The sequence below is a fragment of the Sinocyclocheilus grahami genome, unplaced genomic scaffold (genome assembly GCF_001515645.1).
Source record: "Sinocyclocheilus grahami isolate Dianchi unplaced genomic scaffold, SAMN03320097.WGS_v1.1 scaffold11.1, whole genome shotgun sequence".
NCBI classification, from domain to species: domain Eukaryota; kingdom Metazoa; phylum Chordata; class Actinopteri; order Cypriniformes; family Cyprinidae; genus Sinocyclocheilus; species Sinocyclocheilus grahami.
This window is the reverse complement of record NW_015505190.1, coordinates 2015554-2034084: the sequence shown is the minus strand read 5'-3', so window position 1 is coordinate 2034084 and position 18531 is coordinate 2015554. Positions and strand designations below refer to the sequence as shown.

The following is an 18531-nucleotide window of genomic DNA, read 5'->3' as shown; positions in this document are numbered from 1 at the left end:
ATATACACACACACACACACACACACACACATATATATATATATATATATAAGATAAGAGAAAATCAAATAATGAATGTTTCGGTAAAATTTTGGGTTAATATTGTAAGTAAACCTTACGGGAAAAAATTTACACTAATGTTCAAAATCGGAATATATTTTTAAATGTAATTTATTCCTGTGACAATAAATCTGAATTTTCATCAGCCATTACTCCAGTCTTCAGTGTCACATGATTCTTCAGAAATCATTTTAGTATGCTGATTTGGTGCTCAAGAAACATTTCTTAGTATTATCAATGTTGGAAACAGTTGTTTAATATTTATAACAAAACCATTATTTTTTTCCCAGGATACTTTGATGAATAGAAAGTTCAAAAGAACAGCATTTAATTGAAATAGAAATGTTTTGTTATATAATAAATGTCTTTAGTGTCAATTTTGGTCAACATTCTTGCAGAATAATTTCATAAAAAAATAAAAACTTTTTTTAAACCTTTCTTGTATATGTTATGACCCTTTTAAATTCATATATAGACACTATTAATATTGAATAACACATGACTATCATTTGATTATAGGGAGTTACTTAAGTGTCCATAAAAGTGATACCAAACACAGCAAGACAATAAACCTAACAATTCATAAGCAATAATCATATAGCAGAGAGTGTAGATTATATATTGTGAACTCAATAAAATTGCAGTAGATAAGTATGGGCAGCTCTCCAGAAGCAGAGAGGTACACTAATATGCATTTAAACCGTACCTGCTCTACAACAGTAACTGTACCAGGAGCCATGGCAACCACAGAAGCCACAGCGGCATCATGATTCTCTGAGCTCAGTTCAATGATCTGCTGCAGGATGTTGACAGACGCCGGGTCTAGTCTGTCTCCCACTGCGGCAGACACAACACCTGAACACAATGACCACGATGAGTTTAGATATGAACTTTACAGAAATGCCACAACTGTTCAAGAAATGAAGCAACTGTTTCTGACCATTTTGTGTGTTGAAGCGCAGGTCCTGCAGAGCTGATACAGCAGTCTCTGTTCCTTGCGCATCCTCAGTCTCAGCTATGTGAAGGTACTGCATGGCCGGCTCCTCCACTGACTCCACTACCTGAATGAACACACCAATAAGATCATAAGCAAGTGTAGTAGCTGACAATATGTCATCGATTAAGGCAATTTAACAATCATGCACTGCTTTATCAGAAAGAAAATATATTATGCACCAAGTCCAAGAAAAGAAAAGGCTGGAGTAATAAGCCTTTTTTTGCTAAACTCTAAAGTATTTTATTAATGATTATTATAAATTATTATTCACAAAAAATGAAAATTCTATCAGTTAATTACTCATCCTCATGTTGTTCCACACCCATAAGACTTTAGTTCATCTTTGAAACACAAATTAAGATATTTTTAATGAAACCGGAGTTTCTGTCCCTTCATTTAACGTCCAGGGAAACCAAAAAAGTCATAAAGCCATCATAAAATGAATCTATATAAATCAAACTATTTAATCCAAGAGATACAATCATTTTATATGACGAACAGATTTAATTTAATTTAATCTATGACCTTTTTGGATCTTTGGAGTTTTCATTAACTGGACTATCAATGGAGAGACAGAAACCCTCTCAGATTTTATAAAAAATATCTTCATTTAACCAAAGACTTATGGGTTTGTAGTGACATGAGGGTGAGTAAATGATGACAGATAATTTATGTTTGGGTTAATTATAGGTTTACTATTAATATATTATTTATCACTAAATGTTATTGTACAGCACTTTGGGTCAAATTCTATTGTTGTTTAAGCATTATATAAATAAATATGACTTGTCTTTACTAAATGTAACATGTAATTATAATGGAGACTCACCTCCCACTGATTCAGACCCAGACTGCCAATCTCCACCACTTTGAGACCATGTTTGCTCTTTAGGTGTCTGTTCATTTCCCATTTAGTGCCATAAACATAATTGCACACAGGACATTTGACTCCACCTGATAACACACGCACACACACTTCTCAATTACTGATGCAGTTTGAGGCAACACTGCATGTCTAACAAAAAGCAACAACGTATATTGTACGGTTAAGGCTGGTTTCATTCTGGTGAGGAATGACTTGCCTTGTTCTGTCACAGTTTCGGAAGTGGACGCCCCTGTTCCAGCATTGATGTACTGAACGTTGGGATGTTTCTTATTATAGTGTCTTTTCAGGGAACCTGAAATGTTGCATGAGTAGTGGCAGTGCGCACAACGGAAAGGCTGTGAAAGGCAAAACATTGTGCTTTGGTGGTGGCTGTAGGACACATGACAACATAAAACAAAAATATGTTTTTATGGTGTTACTTTGAAAGAGGCATGTTGCTCCATGTGACGAAGGAGATGCGGTCTCAGTGCAGCAGTGAAGTCACACTCAGTACACCTGAACTGTTTTCCTACAACAAAATGACATTTGATTTAATTGGCTGTGTATTAAGAAAAATGCCACAGAAATAATCAAAGCCTCTGATATATTATCAATATCAGCATGAAATCAAAATTGACTCAAAATTGAAATCATACTTACTTTAATACAGTTTGTGCATAATTCATCAATGCACATTATTCAAACAAATTATTCACAAGTTATATGGAAAATGTTTACTTAATAGTTAGATTAATAGTAGGCGATATATTTTCTACAGAATACTAGAGTATAGGAGAGACATACATCTAAAAATATGCAAAAAATGCTGCAGTGGTGTATCAGGGTGTCAAGAGAAACATTTTCAATTCAAAATTATTTGTATAAATGTTTATAATAAATATATTTCTAAAATGCAACAGTGATGCAGAAAAACTCCCTGAACAGGTAAAATACAAAAACTACTGTTGAACATGCATGCGTTGCAGAGAAGAAGACATGAATATTTAGAAATAAATAATGTATACATACACATACAATAACATACGTAATGTTTGGGATCAGTAGTACTTTTTAAAAGAAATTAATACTTTTATTCAGCAACGATGTGACCAAAAGTGATCAGAAGACATTTATATGATACAAAAAATAAATAAATAAATAAATAAATATAAAATCAAATAAGTGCTGTTCTTTTGAACTTTCTATTCATCAAATAATCCTGAAAAAAAAATATTGCGCATCAGCATATTAGAGTGATTTCTGAAGGATCATGTGACACTGAAGACTGGATTCTCAGCTTTGCCATCACAGGAATAAATTACATTTTAAAATGTATTATAATAGAAAAGTTATTTTTAATTGTAATAATATTTCATATCATTATTATTTTATTGTAATCGTGATAAAAAAATGCATCCTTGGTAATCCAAAAATGAACGACCCTAAACTTTTGAATGGTAGTATTTTACACAGTATTCTATTCATATTGAGTTTTTTTATTTGTTACGGTCAAAATATAGTTTGTACATTTTCCATGGCCCCTCTAGCATTCCCTTGCAGTCCCCAGACTGCAGAGTTTGATATCCCTGTCCAAGTCCACTCGGAAATACGTCAGATTATGCAAGCCTTGTCGACTTAGGTACACGAGTCCAAATAACACTGCATGTAGTATTAAACACAAAAAAGAGACTCACCATCAGCTGTGTGCATGAGCTTATGACTTTTCAGCGTGCATTTAGACTTGAACTTTTTTCCACAGAGGTCACAAAGATGAGTTTTCTCAGTACTGTGTCTGTTCATGTGAGCTTTGAGGTTGCTTTTACTTCTTGAGGCATAATCACATTGTGAACATTTGTACGGTTTCAGTCCTGGAGACATGAACAGAACAAAATCAGTACACTGAGGCGGTTCATTTAAGTGCATACGTTTGACAACAAGGTAAAAAAAAAAAGACATAAAACCCACCTTCATGAGCCCATATGTGCTGCTGAAGATCAGCCCCGTTCCTTGTGAAGAAGCAATCACAGTACGGGCATTTGGAGGCTCGTTTCCCGATCACTCCTTTCACATGTACACGTATTCCCAACGTTTCCGAGATGTGGTTCAGCGACACATCTGTACAGCAACAGCACATTCATTAGTTTAGGGATCTTGTGGGACATTTGAGAGTGTTTTAGTTGTCCTTACCTGGATGGTTGCTTTTAATATGAGCTCTAACTTTGTCCTCAGGAACAAACTCTTGACATACTGAGCATGTAAAACTTCTTTTGACCTAAACATGAGAAAGAAATAAGATCTGATGAAGAAGCAATTTCCCCTATATCTCAAGAATAAGCAGACTACAAACACTCACTATGTCCGAATGGGTTTTGAGATGAGCCTGAAGCTTGTATTTGTCAGGTGTACAGTAAAGGCATCCTTCAGAGGGACACTTCAGCAGGATGTCAGAATGTCTCTGGATGACATGCCTCTTCAGGCAGTTTTTAGTGATGGAGGAATAATTGCACTGAGAACAGTAATGGAGGTGCTCTTTTGTGTGAGTTCGTACATGTGTATTGTAGTGCACCTGATACCAGAAAAGCTTACCTATTACACAGAGTTAAAATATTACACAGAGTTATAGAAAGACAGGAGTTGGAGATGTTATTTAAAAAGCAGGATATTCATAGATAATAGATCAAGGATGCCCAACCCTGGTTCTGGAGCTCATTTCCAACCCTGCTACAACACACCTGTCTGCAATTATCAACAGGTTCCTGAAGATCTTAATTAGCTGGCTCGGTTGATCAGAGCTGAAATCAGAGCTGAACTTTGCAAGATAATAGGATCTCCAGGAACAGGATTGTGCACTCTTGTATCATATATTAGATATTCATACCACAGTATTCGCATTCAAGGTCACCGAACACTTTCCGAATCCATTCAAACACTTCCATGTTAAGCTGTCGTTTTTGCATCTGCTCTACAATCTGCTTAAAAGCAGATATCTCTTTTTGCTCTGAATCGAGTAAGTTCTCATCTGCGTTAGTTTGTGGAGCAATCGCCTCTTCCTCGGTTTGAGGCAATGTATCCTTTGATATTAACTGCTCAGAGCACGTTTGTGCTTTTTCAGGTGTCAAAGGTGCAGGTCCTCCAGCAGGATTCTGATCTTCTGCCATATTGCACTCCATTTTATTTGGATCATCTTGAAGTTTTTGGGCATTTATCGCATCTTCACAGGCCATCTCTTGTGTCTGTGTGTCTGTCTTATTTATACTGTCTGAAATGAGATTTTCATCCTTTGAGTTCTGTACAAGAAGGTCTGACTCCACCTCTAAATTATCAGAGCATTGAGTCTGAAGGTCCTCTTGAGCCATGCAAGTAATTTCTGTGGTTAACAGTTCCTGGGCATTGAGCTGCGACAGCTCTTCTGTGATCTTAAGCTCATCCTGATTCAACATGTCCTTCTGAATGTCATCACCTGGTTTGAGCAAGCAAAAGCTGGAATTGATGGAGTCTGCAAAAGCAGAGGGTTCATCCGATTCCGAGTGGAACTCTCTGAGATGTGACCTAAGTCGCACAGAGCTGACAAATTTTTCATGGCAAATGGCACACACGTAGATGAAGGGATGCTTTCGGATGTGGGCTTGCAAGGCTGGGAATTTGGTTGAGCCGTGATCGCATAGCTCGCAGCCGAAGGGTCTCTTGTTGCCATGAACCATCATGTGACGGTCGCGCTCGAGCTCGTTCTTGAACTTGCGGTGGCATATTTGACAGTTGTACAGAAGCTGTCTCTTGCCCTCCCTGGTCTGGAGGCTGTACTCATTGTAGGAGTCCTGTACCTTCTTGTCGTTCATGTCATGAGTCTCGCGGATGTGTTTTAGAAGGTTCTTCACGTCGGAGTATTTCTTCTTGCAGAATCGGCAGTGCTGCTTGATCTTCTTGTGCACTCGCTCCACGTGCACTTTGAGATGTCCTTTGCTGAGGCAATTAAATGAGCACAGCTCACAGCTGAATTTCTCCCCGGTGTGTTTCCGCATGTGAACGCTAAGATTGGCCTTTATAGCGCTGGCGTAGTCACACTGCGGGCACTTGAATGGTTTCTCATTGGTGTGGATTCTTAAGTGAGCCTGCAGTGAATGTTTGAACTTGAAGACTTTATTGCAGTATTCACATGTGAAGATTTTAAGCTGTGTCTGTCCTAACCTGTGGCGAGAGATATGATTTGTTCATATCAATGTACCAAATCACTTCACAAGATCAGTGCAAATGCAACAAATTTTATATGTCAAATTGCTTTAGTCAGGGTCTCACATATTTTGACCCAATTAATTTCATTTTTATTTATTTTGTATTACTTTTCCATAGCTTCTTTAGTTGTTTATGACTACTGGTTAGGGATAAAAAATTGTTAGTGGTAGATTAAATAAATGAATAATAAGTTAATTAATTAATTAATCCATATAAATAAAATAAGTTTTATTGCTTCTAAAGTAATGCAATGGCAGTATAATTACTATATTAATACTCTGTTCTTTGGTGCTTTGACAATTGCACTAGATTTGTAAATCTAAATTTAACATTTTAAATGTAGAAAAATCATGAAATACAAACCTGTTTGATTTGAGGGGTGCTTCATAAGCAGCTTGCTGAATGGCATATTCCTGGTATCCCCTTTTCATTGCTGCCCCCTGGGAACCTGCGTCTGCAACAGTCTGGGTGGATGGTTCAGCTGGAGCTGCTTTAATAGGAACTATCTTAGAGGCACCTGCAATAAAGCAAAACTTACAGTTAGTTGAAACGCTTCCCTCAAATATTAAAGCACCTGACATCACATGTACATCTCACCAGGCATGGCCTCGTGACTGGTAAGGACCACACTAATAATAGGGTCTTTGTTGCCGCTTGCTGATTCAGGGTCCTTTGCACTGGACAGCTTATCTGTCCGCATCGTGCAAGCTTTCTTTGGTGTCCTCTCTTTCTCCTCCTCTTCATCACTGATTTTATTTGCATCAGTATTATTACCTGAGCAATAAAGTCGACAGGTGAAACGTGTGGCAGTGCAGAAAGCAGAAAGAGCTACAACATTACCTGGCATGAATTTGTACCATTATACTCTACATCATCAGCGGCCTCTTTCAGTCCTACAAAGCAAATGTGCTTGGAGATTTGTCTCCTGTTGCTGAACACTCGATTGCATTTCTTGCACTCCAGATCACTGCCATCCTCACTTGGCTCTTCAGCTACTGCCAGCGGTTGTATTTCTGTGGACTCATTCTCCTGCTGATTTTTCTGGACCTTTTCTGGTTGGACTTTCTTAGTAGAGCCTTTTGGTCTTCCACGCTTTCTTCTCACAACAACATCTGCAAGATAAACAAGACATTCTTGTAATGATTTTAAAATTACATTTGTAACATAGGATAATACAGCTTTCATCACATTAAGCTTAAATCAGCTTAAATTGGAAATTCAAGCTTAAATCAGCTTGACATGAAGAAGCTTTAGATGTGTGAAGTTGTGGAATGTAAAAATCCTGCCTGAGGTATGTTCTTGGAATGGTGTTGTGTTTTTGGAAAACTTTTAATGAATATACAGCATGTTATACAAATCAGCTTAACATTATAATCGTCTGTCTCTAATTACTTTATTTTCAGTGTTTGGATCTTAATAATGCCCAATACAAGTTGATTTCTGGGTTCAAAGCTGCTTACCTGAAACCTGTGGCTCCTGAGTTGTTAAAGGCTTAAGTGCTATAATAAAAGTGTCAGGATCACCTCCTTCATTAGAGTGAGTCTCATTAACATGAGACAGCAGCAATGGTTTACTGGGAGAGAACAAGTTGCATATTTTGCACATGAAGAATGATGAAACGTCTGTGAATGTAAAAACAGCAGCTTAAGTCTTTATTCGGTTTATTATTTGTACAAATGTGCCCAGGTCAATTTACAGTTAAGTTATAAAGTCTCTCCTATAAACAACATTTGGCTTTTAATTTGCCAAGTACTAAGGTTTATCGTGTATCCTTCAAAATGTAGCATTCATACTACTACGTAGGCTATTGTAGGTCAATTATATAAGGCTCTAAAGATATGTAATATCTAACTATATTTATTTATTATTCGTCTTCTACATGTAAATCGTTTTATTTACAATTTGTGAGTTTTAAAAACCTTCCCTCACAGAATTCACTGGAGTAATTATTCAAAAGCATCAGGCAGCCCTTTCAAAATAAGAGCGTCTAAATATGTTCAATTTAAACACTTTCAAATCAGGAATATATTTATTAACACTTGATATTAATACGCATATTGATTAGTAGTTGCAGTTTAACTTCATGTCATTACAACACTGTTAATGTTAATTTATCTGCGATAGGGTTCTTCAACAAAATGCAATAGATGGCATGCAATAATACATTTCATAAACCCCTTACTAAACTGCATACCAAGACTGATTTTTCAAGAGCAAAGACGTGTTGTATTAAGTTTAATTATATTGTTAAACCCCGGGTTTTTCCAAAAGGAAACCAACAATATTCATGCCATGCCATCTCATTTTTGTAAACTCGTGACCAGTTTCGTGTGTTTCTCTTAGGCACTGGAAATAGTTTTCATTAAATAAGATGACGTTTATGCTCTCAGAGTTGGAAAATGTATTATTTCAACAAAGAACTGTAAACAGCGGACATAAAACTGAATTTATGTATAAAGCATCCTCTGGCAAAAGTTACTTTTGCTGGTGCAAGCCACTAGTTTTACCTAATTTATTTGTGTCCTTATCGAATCGTCGGAACTAGCCGTTTCCTCGGAACGCAGCTATCCTGAAAATCACGTTTTTCCTTACCTGCTTGCACTGGATCCATTCTTTTTAAATCAGCAATAAGTAAAACAGCCTCGAAAATGATTTAACGGTTGTTTGTATTGCATGGGAGCAATTTAAATGCATTCATTATACTTCAATTACTTCTGCAGAGGTTTCTGTCGAATCTGCGATAACAAATATGGCGGATGGATCTTCGTCTTCAAGCAAAAAAGCATCGGTGTCGAAGCGCGCGCCACCTGCGGCCTGGAGTTCACTTTGCCCTACTTGGATGTTCTTGGAGGTTAAACTTGCTGTGTTCTTGTAATCAGTAATGCGACATTCAAACATTTTTCCTGAAAATTAACTTAATGTTTAAACCCTTATCAAAATGAGAGAGGTGTACAGGTGTACATTATGCATTAGTATAGCAACTCCACACCTCAACAAGAACATCAGTCAAATCAATAATTATTAATAACAATACACATTAATTTGATTAAAAAGTGTTTATTTGGGTAAATGATATTCACAATGGAGTAAAATAGAATAAAAAGCTTAAAGTAAATATTCGACTTTATCAGCCTCGGCTTTTTTTCTCCTTCAGCATTCATGTAAAGTAAAGTGTGTTCGTGCATGACAGAGAAGCTCCAGTCAGTCACAGCAAACACCCTCCCCCCAGCCTCGTTTGCAGATTACAGCTGAGTGTAGGATGTTTACAACGACTACACTGGAATATTAGCAAGTTTACCACAGAAAACATTATAGATTTCAATAGATCCAGATGGCACACATGTAAACAAGTTAACATGTACATATCGTTGTTAAGTTATAATTAAGTTGTTATACAACCTTTAGGACGCATTACTGTTTAATTAAACACGCATATCAAGACGAAACAACTGGACGATGGCAGCAAACATCCAACTGAAAGCTTGTTTTACGGATAGCACAGCTTCCAGTCGGGGATGTTTACAGGCATGAACAACCAGCTTATAAAAACGACACACAACGACTGTGAAATAAACAGACAAACCCAGCAAAATAAGTATAATTAAAGTGAATTCTTATATGAACACCAAGGAAGTGTTTGTGGTGATTTTGCTGCCCCCTACAGTCCACACGAGCAGTGAAAATACAGCAAACGCCGAGTTGAAAGTTAAAGGTCCTCTCTCCTTCACGTCAATGACAAAGGGACCGCGATGAGGATGAAGACCTTGCGGATTTGAACAGAGCCACGGTCTAATCACAGACATTTAATGCAAATATGCTTGCGTCGATTTCGATCATATTTTCGTCTTCAACACAAGTTATTCATTTAAAACACCAACTGGAAGTGCGGTATGAAAACAGCCCTATGCGACCCGAGTTTGAGCGAAACAAAACAACAATAACAAAAAACACTCGTATTTGTAGACTGACATTGGGTCAACCTTGTTTCTCTGCTTGGGAATACGAAAATCGGTCACATTTCAGACAGACTCGAGCACAATCTACCGCACGTAAAGAGTTGTAATAATATGAAGAACTTGCTCCAAGTAAGCTTGTGTTGCTATCAGCTACCAAGTTGGGTAAAGAGGAAGCAAACAGTCAAGCCATAGCTGCACTGCATTCTACCCTCACAAAAGCGATCTAGAGCCATCCAGGCGTTGGGCTTGTCTCTAATACGGCACTGAGAGTTAGCAAAAGTCATTCTGCTTCTAAACGGAACAACACAGCACGGCTAACTAACGGTAGCTATGCTCTACAGCTTTGCTCCAATTTACAGACAAAACTAGCATGGACTGTCCTTCCCGCCGCACCAGTACCTCGTGTAACATATGGGTATCCTGTTCAATTTAGACAAAGCACCGCCGTTCAAGCGATAACGCGAGTAACCCACAGTTTATTACTGTATTTCCTCCGGCTTTTGCTGCAAAAAAAACCTTTAGTCTCCGCCATTCCGAGCCTGTTTCCTTCCGTCTCTGGCTTGCCTTTAGTTTGACCTTTAGTTACCCGACACTAATATTGACGTAATTGTCATGGTAACAGGATCCCGCCTTCTACGTGCGGCCGTGTGCGTCCATGAAAGTTGCTGATGATGGAGGGGAAAAAACCTGGATAACAAGGAATCTGTTGTCATTGTGATTAAAGATAAAAGGTTTAATGACACGAAAACATCATGGAGTAATATGACATTGACAGTCAAACTTTTTATCACCTGCACTTTGGATAAATTACTGCTTAAATGAAGATTAAAACACGATTTGAGACACAATGACCTTTATTGTAAATTCACACTTTACAGTTGCTTTATGCTGCAGTTGGTATTAAATTATGCACACATACGACTTAAAAGGTGAAAGGAAAAAGAAAGTCATTCATAAGCTCTGCTGTAATATATTTTTACATAACGGCCAATACATTCTCTATGTATCTCAGTATGACCTTGTACTTTCACATATGTAAAATAAGCTGTAATTCCGGCACAGCTGTTTTGATACAGTATGATCACATTGGCTCACTCCTATATAGTCACTGCAAACCCTAGATATATGTTAGATCAACCCATTCTCACTTGTGTGTGTGTTCTGGAATTAACTATTAGCATTGGAAGAGGAGTTATTGCTAATTAACAGCCATGCTATAGATAGACTTTTGTAGGCAAAAGAAAAAAGACCTGTGATCACAGCAGCGTGAATGTGTGATTCACTCACTTTATATCAAGCATCTGTTTCAACGTATCTTTACGCGTTTCTCACTGAATGTAAATGTGTGTGTATTTAAGCAGGCAGCTCCAAAGCACCTTCTTCCTCTCCATCCCCTCGGTTTGCACGAATCTCCAGGAGCGTACGGGCAAATTTGCTCCAGTCGTCTGTATGTGGCACGGCTAACTGCTAAAATAGAGATACAACCAACTTCTGCATCACATCTTCATGGTAGAGCACAATTAGTGACTGTTGAAATTTGCACATTGTTTGATCAGTCTGTGTATTTGAATTTGAGTGCAAATATTTATAATTCATCCGAATATTAGAGAGTGGTACACGTGTTCATGTACTCATAATGTAGGTGTTGTTACCTCTCGCACATCATAGATCCAAACATGGCCCTCTGAATCACCCACGGCCACCTCTCTGCCCCCTGATGCCCATCTGACCTGGTTCAGGGCACATCCTCCCTCCACTGTCACACTTGCCGATGGCACCTGGTACACACAGAAAACTTGTTTTGGGAGCGAAAATATAACTGTAATAACATTGTGTGGCAACACGATTTAGCTGCTATCTAATGTAGATCAAGCACACAGATATCAATTAAAGCCAATTCATACAAATATATTGGGGTAAGATACCCTCTCATACACCACCTTTTTTCCATGACTACAAGTGGTTATGTTCTTATTAATTTTGACTTGTCATGTGCACACATTAGATTTATTGGTTAAATTGTATAATTTTTTTCATTGGATCTAGGAATTAATTTCATGTTGGATATGGAGGATTTGTGGACATAGTAATTAATTTAGATTTGTACTGTAACAATTATTGTTTCCCAATTATTGAGTCCCAGTGGCATGTTTTGTTGATGTTTTATTTAATTTAATTTAATTATGATAACTCTTGTTATTATTTAATCAGTCCATGAATTCTGAGTGGATCATTCAATCTGAATTCATAGTTTATTGCTATTAGGATGTCCTTTTAATTATGAAATGGCCTGTGTATAATACAAAGAATTATATAGTGTAATTCAAATGTATCACTCTGACTGAAATTCTTTTTTTTTAAATTTGTCATTATTCAATTAAATAATAAATTGCATTTAATCAAATTGCTTTTACAATACTGTATAAAAATCTGGGGTCAGTAAGATTTGTTTATTAAAAAAATTTATACTTTTATTCGGCAAGGGTGCATTACATTTATCACAAGTGACAATATGACTTTTACACTGTTACAAAGTTTAAAAGTTGTTCATTGATAAAATAATATACATGTTATTACACTGAAGTAATGGATGCTGAAAATTCAGCTTTGCCATTGCAGGGGGGAACAAATTATATAATACATATAAAACAGAAAACAGTTTTTTTTAATTATAATTATATTTCATAATATTAGTGTTTTTACTGCATTTTTGATCAAATACTATACACAGCCCTGCTGCGCATAAGAGATATCTTTAAAAACAAAAAAAACTTACTGACCTCAAACCTTTGAATATACATAGTTTGCATATATTATTTAATTTAATATTTTACATTAATATATAAAAAAAAAAACAACAACACCAACATTACAAATAATATCAGATAACATATTCTGCAAAAATCAGATGACATCTGGGATAAGTTTAACCCAGGGGTAGGGGTCCTCCTATCCTAATATTAAAGTATGAAATGGATGTTCTTCTTATATAATACTGAAGACAGATGACTGAGTAAAGAATGTAATAAGCTGCGGTGCGCCCCTGACCTCTGTGTAGTTGTTGAGATTCCAGAGGTCCAGACGACCATTGCCATCCACTGTAGCAAAGAGCGCTGGATGCACTGGAGACCACATGACATCATAAACATAGTCTGCATTGTCTTCAAAGGAATACAAGGGCTTGTTATGCTGTCAGAGAGATGGAATAGTTATATAATGCTACATGATCAAAAAACATATCGAGCAACACATGAATTCCAAAACAACTCTTACTTTGGTTGACCACAGTTTGACTGTCCAATCAAATGAGGAAGTGGTAAAGAGGTGGGAGAAGTCGACTGGACCCACAGCGTTATGGCAGCTGATTCCAGTCACAGGACCCTGATGCCCATCAAACATTTCACCAATACCAGCCTTACTGCATGGGACGAGTTAAGCAAGTTCAAGTTAATAGTAAAGTTGTTTTTCATTAAGAGTTTTTAAGTGAAGTGAAAGTGACATGTGGCCAAGTATGGTGACCCATACTCGGAATTAGTGCTCCATCCAAAATGCACACACACACAGCAGTGAACACACACACACGTGTCCCTGATAACAAAACAAACCTTTGCATTCTGATACAATCATCCAAAGCAATTTACAGTAAGTTTCCCCAGGAGTCACTTGAGGTTGAGTGCAACTCTTGAGCTTCTGGGTCACCTCATTAAACCTGTCTAGTACCATCTAATGAATAACTTTTCTGTAATCATGTGGGACTCTGTGTATGTTTGACTGTTACATAAGCCTTGGCTGACCCTTCTTTGTCCTCCATATCTCGCCCAATGTAGTCAAAGAAAATGTCCGTATCCTCGGCCAGCACACGCTCCATTACACGGATGCTTCGGTCGAAGAAAAACTGGAAATCCTCTGAATGAATAATCTGCTCTTTCTCCTCGTTGGTCAGTTCTCTAGATTGATCTAAGGCACACATATTCATACAGCTCTGTATAGATGTTATACTTCTTTTAAAAATATTATAATTTTTTTTTAACTGTGAATCTTCTTGCCTTCTTCGGCCTCCTGAGAGTTCTCCTCCTCCAGCTGCTGTGGCACAGATTCAGATTTGGTCACTGACAGCTCCTCTTCCTCCTCCTCTGTGGAAAATAGTCATTGGAAAGTTTAAGCAGTGAGGCATTTGTTTTGTGGGTAAAGCCACTATTAAGTTTTATATCTATATTAATTATTCAATCGAAATAAAAACAGCTCTTTACCTTCAGGCTGATCAGATGCGACAGGAGTCTGTGACTCTTTAGAGTATGTCACCAGTTCTTTTGGCATGAAATCAATCTGAACAATTTTTGATGGACCAAGCCTTTGCATCCTGCACCTAAGAAAGCAAGCCCAAACTATTTTAATGTGTTGTTTTCAATATGCTTGTTTGTTTGCCTTGGACCTGTAAGCATTTACTTACCCTCAAGTGAACATCTTTCTTCTGTTGAGCAAGAAGATATTTTGAAGAAAGTGGGCAACCAAACCTCACTGACTTCCACAGTATGGAAAAAAAAAATCTATGGAAGTCAATGGGGACCAGAAACTGTTTAGTTACCCACACTCTACAAAATATCTTCTTTTATGTTCTTTGCATTCTGATACAATCATCCAAAGCAATTTACAGTAAGTTTCCCCAGGAGTCACTTGAGGTTGAGTGCAACTCTTGAGCTTCTGGGTCAAGCCATGGTTTCAAACCATTACACGACCATCATCCTACATTAGGTTAAACAAACCTGTCTAGTACCATCTAATGAATAACTTTTCTGTAATCATGTGGGACTCTGTGTATGTTTGACTGTTACATAAGCCTTGGCTGACCCTTCTTTGTCCTCCATATCTCGCCCACTGTAGTCAAAGAAAATGTCCGTATCCTCGGCCAGCACACGCTCCATTACACGGATGCTTCGGTCGAAGAAAAACTGGAAATCCTCTGAATGAATAATCTGCTCTTTCTCCTCGTTGGTCAGTTCTCTAGATTGATCTAAGGCACACATATTCATACAGCTCTGTATAGATGTTATACTTCTTTTAAAAATATTATAATTTTTTTTTAACTGTGAATCTTCTTGCCTTCTTCGGCCTCCTGAGAGTTCTCCTCCTCCAGCTGCTGTGGCACAGATTCAGATTTGGTCACTGACAGCTCCTCTTCCTCCTCCTCTGTGGAAAATAGTCATTGGAAAGTTTAAGCAGTGAGGCATTTGTTTTGTGGGTAAAGCCACTATTAAGTTTTATATCTATATTAATTATTCAATCGAAATAAAAACAGCTCTTTACCTTCAGGCTGATCAGATGTGACAGGAGTCTGTGACTCTTTAGAGTATGTCACCAGTTCTTTTGGCATGAAATCAATCTGAACAATTTTTGATGGACCAAGCCTTTGCATCCTGCACCTAAGAAAGCAAGCCCAAACTATTTTAATGTGTTGTTTTCAATTTGCTTGTTTGTTTGCCTTGGACCTGTAAGCATTTACTTACCCTCAAGTTGTGAACATCTTTCTTCTGTTGAGCAAGAAGATATTTTGAAGAAAGTGGGCAACCAAACCTCACTGACTTCCACAGTATGGAAAAAAAAATCTATGGAAGTCAATGGGGACCAGAAACTGTTTAGTTACCCACACTCTACAAAATATCTTCTTTTATGTTCAGCAGAAGAAATAAATTGATATAGGTTTGGAACATCTTAAGGGTGAGTGAATGGCAGAATTTTCAGTTTTTGTTTTATTATATATTTCTCTGTTGACACTCAATGTTTTCTGTATCATGTTTAATAATGTGAATGAAATTTAAGGTGGCAGTCTCACCCATGAACCGAATCTACACTTCTAAAAACATTCCTAAACATTTATTTTTTCTCCTCAAATTTGCCACAGATCTCCTAGAACATTTGTAGAATTCAGTTTGAAAACTCCTGCATTAAAACATTCCTCCATATACATCAATATATCAGCGAATATAAAAATAGTTCAAAATGGAAAGATTATCTATGCAGTATATAGTTTGATTTACAAATAGCAAATACCAGGGCTGCACGATAAATCGCATGAGATATTTAACGCGCATCTTGTCAGTATTGATCATATTTTGCGCATGTTTTGCGCAGCCTGTCAGTGAACAACGGCTCTGAGTAGTAAATGCTGCTCCATGTGAAAGCCCGCACGTGATGGAGATTTACCGCTGATTACAGAACGGCTTCACTGACAAGATGCGCATTAAATATTGCATGCGATTTATCGTGCAGCCCTAGCAAATACCCATGCAGATTTCATACCTTCCCACTGTCCCTCCATCTATGGACTCCTGACTTCCAGTTTCACTGGGTGGGCTCACTGATTGCGAAGAGGGAGACATAGGGGTTGGGACTAAATAATGAAAATAACAGGTTTCCCATGTTAAAAGCTGCAGTGGCTGCACTGATGGCCAGCAGTGGCAGACACAGGCAAATCAAAATGAACAGAATGGATTGAAATGGTCAAATCAAAGAAAAAAAAATCCAAAAGGAAAAACAACAGAAGAGATTGTCAAGTGAATTTCAGTTCTCTCTATAATGTTACAAATTTTATATTATCTTTCAATCATCTCATCTAATTATATGATAACAATTTTACATCAAATACCACCTTATAAATCTTGAGCTTGTGTCAAGTCCGCTTCAAGTACTTCAAGTGTAAATGATATGAGTTCAATAAACTAAATAAAATACTGTAACATCTTTATATTCATTTAGTAAAAAGTGTAGTAATTGTTTTGGGGATGAATCCATGACCTAACTTATATATAAATCTGAAATGACCTAAAATCTGATCGGATTTACAGCTAGCAAAAATTTTAGAGAGGTCACAAGACATTCCCGCAAAGATCCCAAAAAAAAAAAAAAAACATTGGACGCAAATGCAGGCTGAAGCGACATGCCCTTTATATAAAAAAACAGTACAAATTGGTCAGACATGATCCATACTCTTGTGAAAAAGAAGTGTGCTTAGTTATATTGAATATGCACTTGTAGTGCACTTCCAATAAAAGTATAATAAAAAAAACTGCATTTGATAATATTAACTGCAACTGATAATATTAATAAAAAATGCCACTTAAATATACTAATAAAGAGAATACACATTCATGACTGTTTTTAACCCACTTAAAAGATGCACCAATTATGCTTCAAAGTACACTTATATTGATGTGTTGACTAACGTACTAAAATGTAAAGTACTTGATTAATTATAACTGTAGTGTGTTATTTGATATTATATTTCAAGTTAATATATTTTAAATGTACTACATTGCAAGATCACCATTGCAAATACATGATATACAAGTTTCAAAAGAAGTTGATTTAAGATTACTATAAAAGCTTGTCAGTGCATTCAGCAGTACATTTTAAACATATTTTAAAGACACAAGTAATTATGAAATTACATGTAAAAAGTTCTACTTAAGTGGTTTACAAAGCACTCAGCTTGGCTAAGTTCAGCTAATTGCATTCATTATAAATTTAAACCATAATACACATTTTAATCACAGTTAACTTAATTCAGTGTCCAAAAAATATTACATTGTAACGACACTCTAATATATTCGATAAGAATATTAAGTATACTCTGTTTAAAACTATACTGTACTTTTTCACAAGGTTAGGGGAAGCCCTCATAGAGCACTACAGACTGCTGTGTGAGATGTAATTTTTTTTCTTTTGCATTATAAAACACTTGTGCTGATTCCTTTTCTCATTTCATTCAGGTGGCATGCACATTTATAAAGATGTATCTCACACACATTATGTACATGCACAGACAGCTGTATGTTAAGTATCACCTACCTAAAGGTGGTTCTGGTGAAATTCCAATGCTCTGCAGGAGCGCCTCTGTCTCTCTTCTCTTTCTGTCCAGGTCTGAGTCTTCTGACACATTCTCGGCCCTCTGAAGCATCTCCGACTGCATCACAGGTCAATCGAGTGCCACATAAGAAATATTTCCAGGTGATAAAATGATAAATGGCTATTATATTCTGTTCTGTTTAAAAGTATGTGCTGACCAACTGGCCCCCATCTTCACACAGATCTTCAACAGATCATTGGAGCTGTGTGAAGTTCCCTGCTGCTTCAAACGCTCCACCATCATTCCGGTCCCCAAAACCCCCCAAATCACTGGACTTAACGTGTCGCTCTCACATCTGTGGTCATGAAGTCACTTGAGAGACTGGTCCTGGCCTACCTGAAGGACATCACTAGACCCTTGCTGGATCCTCTTCAGTTTGCCTACAGAGCAAACAGGTCTGTGGATGATGCAGTCAACATGGGACTGCATTAATCCTGGGAATTACGCAAGGATCCTATTTGTGGACTTCAGTTCAGCCTTCAATACCATCATGCCTGACCTTCTCTCAGACAAACTCACC

General features: G+C 37.1%; 3 protein-coding genes across 3 annotated transcripts in view; all 3 read right to left on the bottom strand.

Annotated features, from left to right (window-relative positions):
- The window catches only part of LOC107595557 (zinc finger protein ZFAT-like), a 10178-nt gene extending 1296 nt beyond the window's left edge, over nt 1-8882 (bottom strand). The window contains exons 1-15 of the mRNA XM_016285996.1: nt 8745-8882; nt 7613-7774; nt 7010-7264; nt 6750-6926; nt 6516-6669; nt 4801-6107; nt 4276-4508; nt 4110-4194; nt 3888-4037; nt 3617-3790; nt 2363-2451; nt 2140-2278; nt 1887-2011; nt 1001-1121; nt 767-915 (exon numbers count right to left, since the gene is read on the bottom strand). Of these exons, the coding sequence (XP_016141482.1) occupies nt 767-915; nt 1001-1121; nt 1887-2011; nt 2140-2278; nt 2363-2451; nt 3617-3790; nt 3888-4037; nt 4110-4194; nt 4276-4508; nt 4801-6107; nt 6516-6669; nt 6750-6926; nt 7010-7264; nt 7613-7774; nt 8745-8763 (3339 nt within the window). The 5' untranslated portion in view covers nt 8764-8882. The remainder of the gene's footprint in view (nt 1-766; nt 916-1000; nt 1122-1886; nt 2012-2139; nt 2279-2362; nt 2452-3616; nt 3791-3887; nt 4038-4109; nt 4195-4275; nt 4509-4800; nt 6108-6515; nt 6670-6749; nt 6927-7009; nt 7265-7612; nt 7775-8744) is intronic.
- A 2102-nt stretch (nt 8883-10984) lies between these two features.
- The window catches only part of LOC107596242 (cytoplasmic dynein 1 intermediate chain 1-like), a 10329-nt gene continuing 2782 nt past the window's right edge, over nt 10985-18531 (bottom strand). The window contains exons 3-15 of the mRNA XM_016286937.1: nt 17954-18068; nt 16389-16496; nt 15939-15951; nt 15413-15528; nt 15209-15295; nt 14909-15119; nt 14359-14474; nt 14155-14241; nt 13887-14065; nt 13382-13528; nt 13157-13297; nt 11761-11886; nt 10985-11572 (exon numbers count right to left, since the gene is read on the bottom strand). Coding sequence (XP_016142423.1) covers nt 11462-11572; nt 11761-11886; nt 13157-13297; nt 13382-13528; nt 13887-14065; nt 14155-14241; nt 14359-14474; nt 14909-15119; nt 15209-15295; nt 15413-15528; nt 15939-15951; nt 16389-16496; nt 17954-18068 — 1557 coding nt within the window. The 3' untranslated portion in view covers nt 10985-11461. The remainder of the gene's footprint in view (nt 11573-11760; nt 11887-13156; nt 13298-13381; nt 13529-13886; nt 14066-14154; nt 14242-14358; nt 14475-14908; nt 15120-15208; nt 15296-15412; nt 15529-15938; nt 15952-16388; nt 16497-17953; nt 18069-18531) is intronic.
- Nucleotides 13701-14469, bottom strand: LOC107595549 (cytoplasmic dynein 1 intermediate chain 1-like). The gene is made up of 3 exons (XM_016285983.1): nt 14359-14469; nt 14155-14241; nt 13701-14065 (listed from the first exon to the last, which is right to left on the bottom strand). The coding sequence occupies exons 1-3, from the start codon at nt 14465-14467 to the stop codon at nt 13854-13856; spliced, it is 408 nt and encodes a 135-aa protein (XP_016141469.1). The 5' UTR covers nt 14468-14469; the 3' UTR covers nt 13701-13853.

What these genes read in the sequence shown, in the direction of transcription:
- LOC107595549 (XM_016285983.1), bottom strand. Translation starts at nt 14,467, where the DNA reads ATGCAAAGGCTTGGTCCATCAAAAATTGTTCAGATTGATTTCATGCCA. An exon ending in CGCATCTGATCAGCCTGAAG is followed by an intron (nt 14,242 to 14,358) that starts GTAAAGAGCTGT and finishes TATTTTCCACAG; the next exon opens with AGGAGGAGGAAGAGGAGCTG. An exon ending in CTCTCAGGAGGCCGAAGAAG is followed by an intron (nt 14,066 to 14,154) that starts GCAAGAAGATTC and finishes TGTGTGCCTTAG; the next exon opens with ATCAATCTAGAGAACTGACC.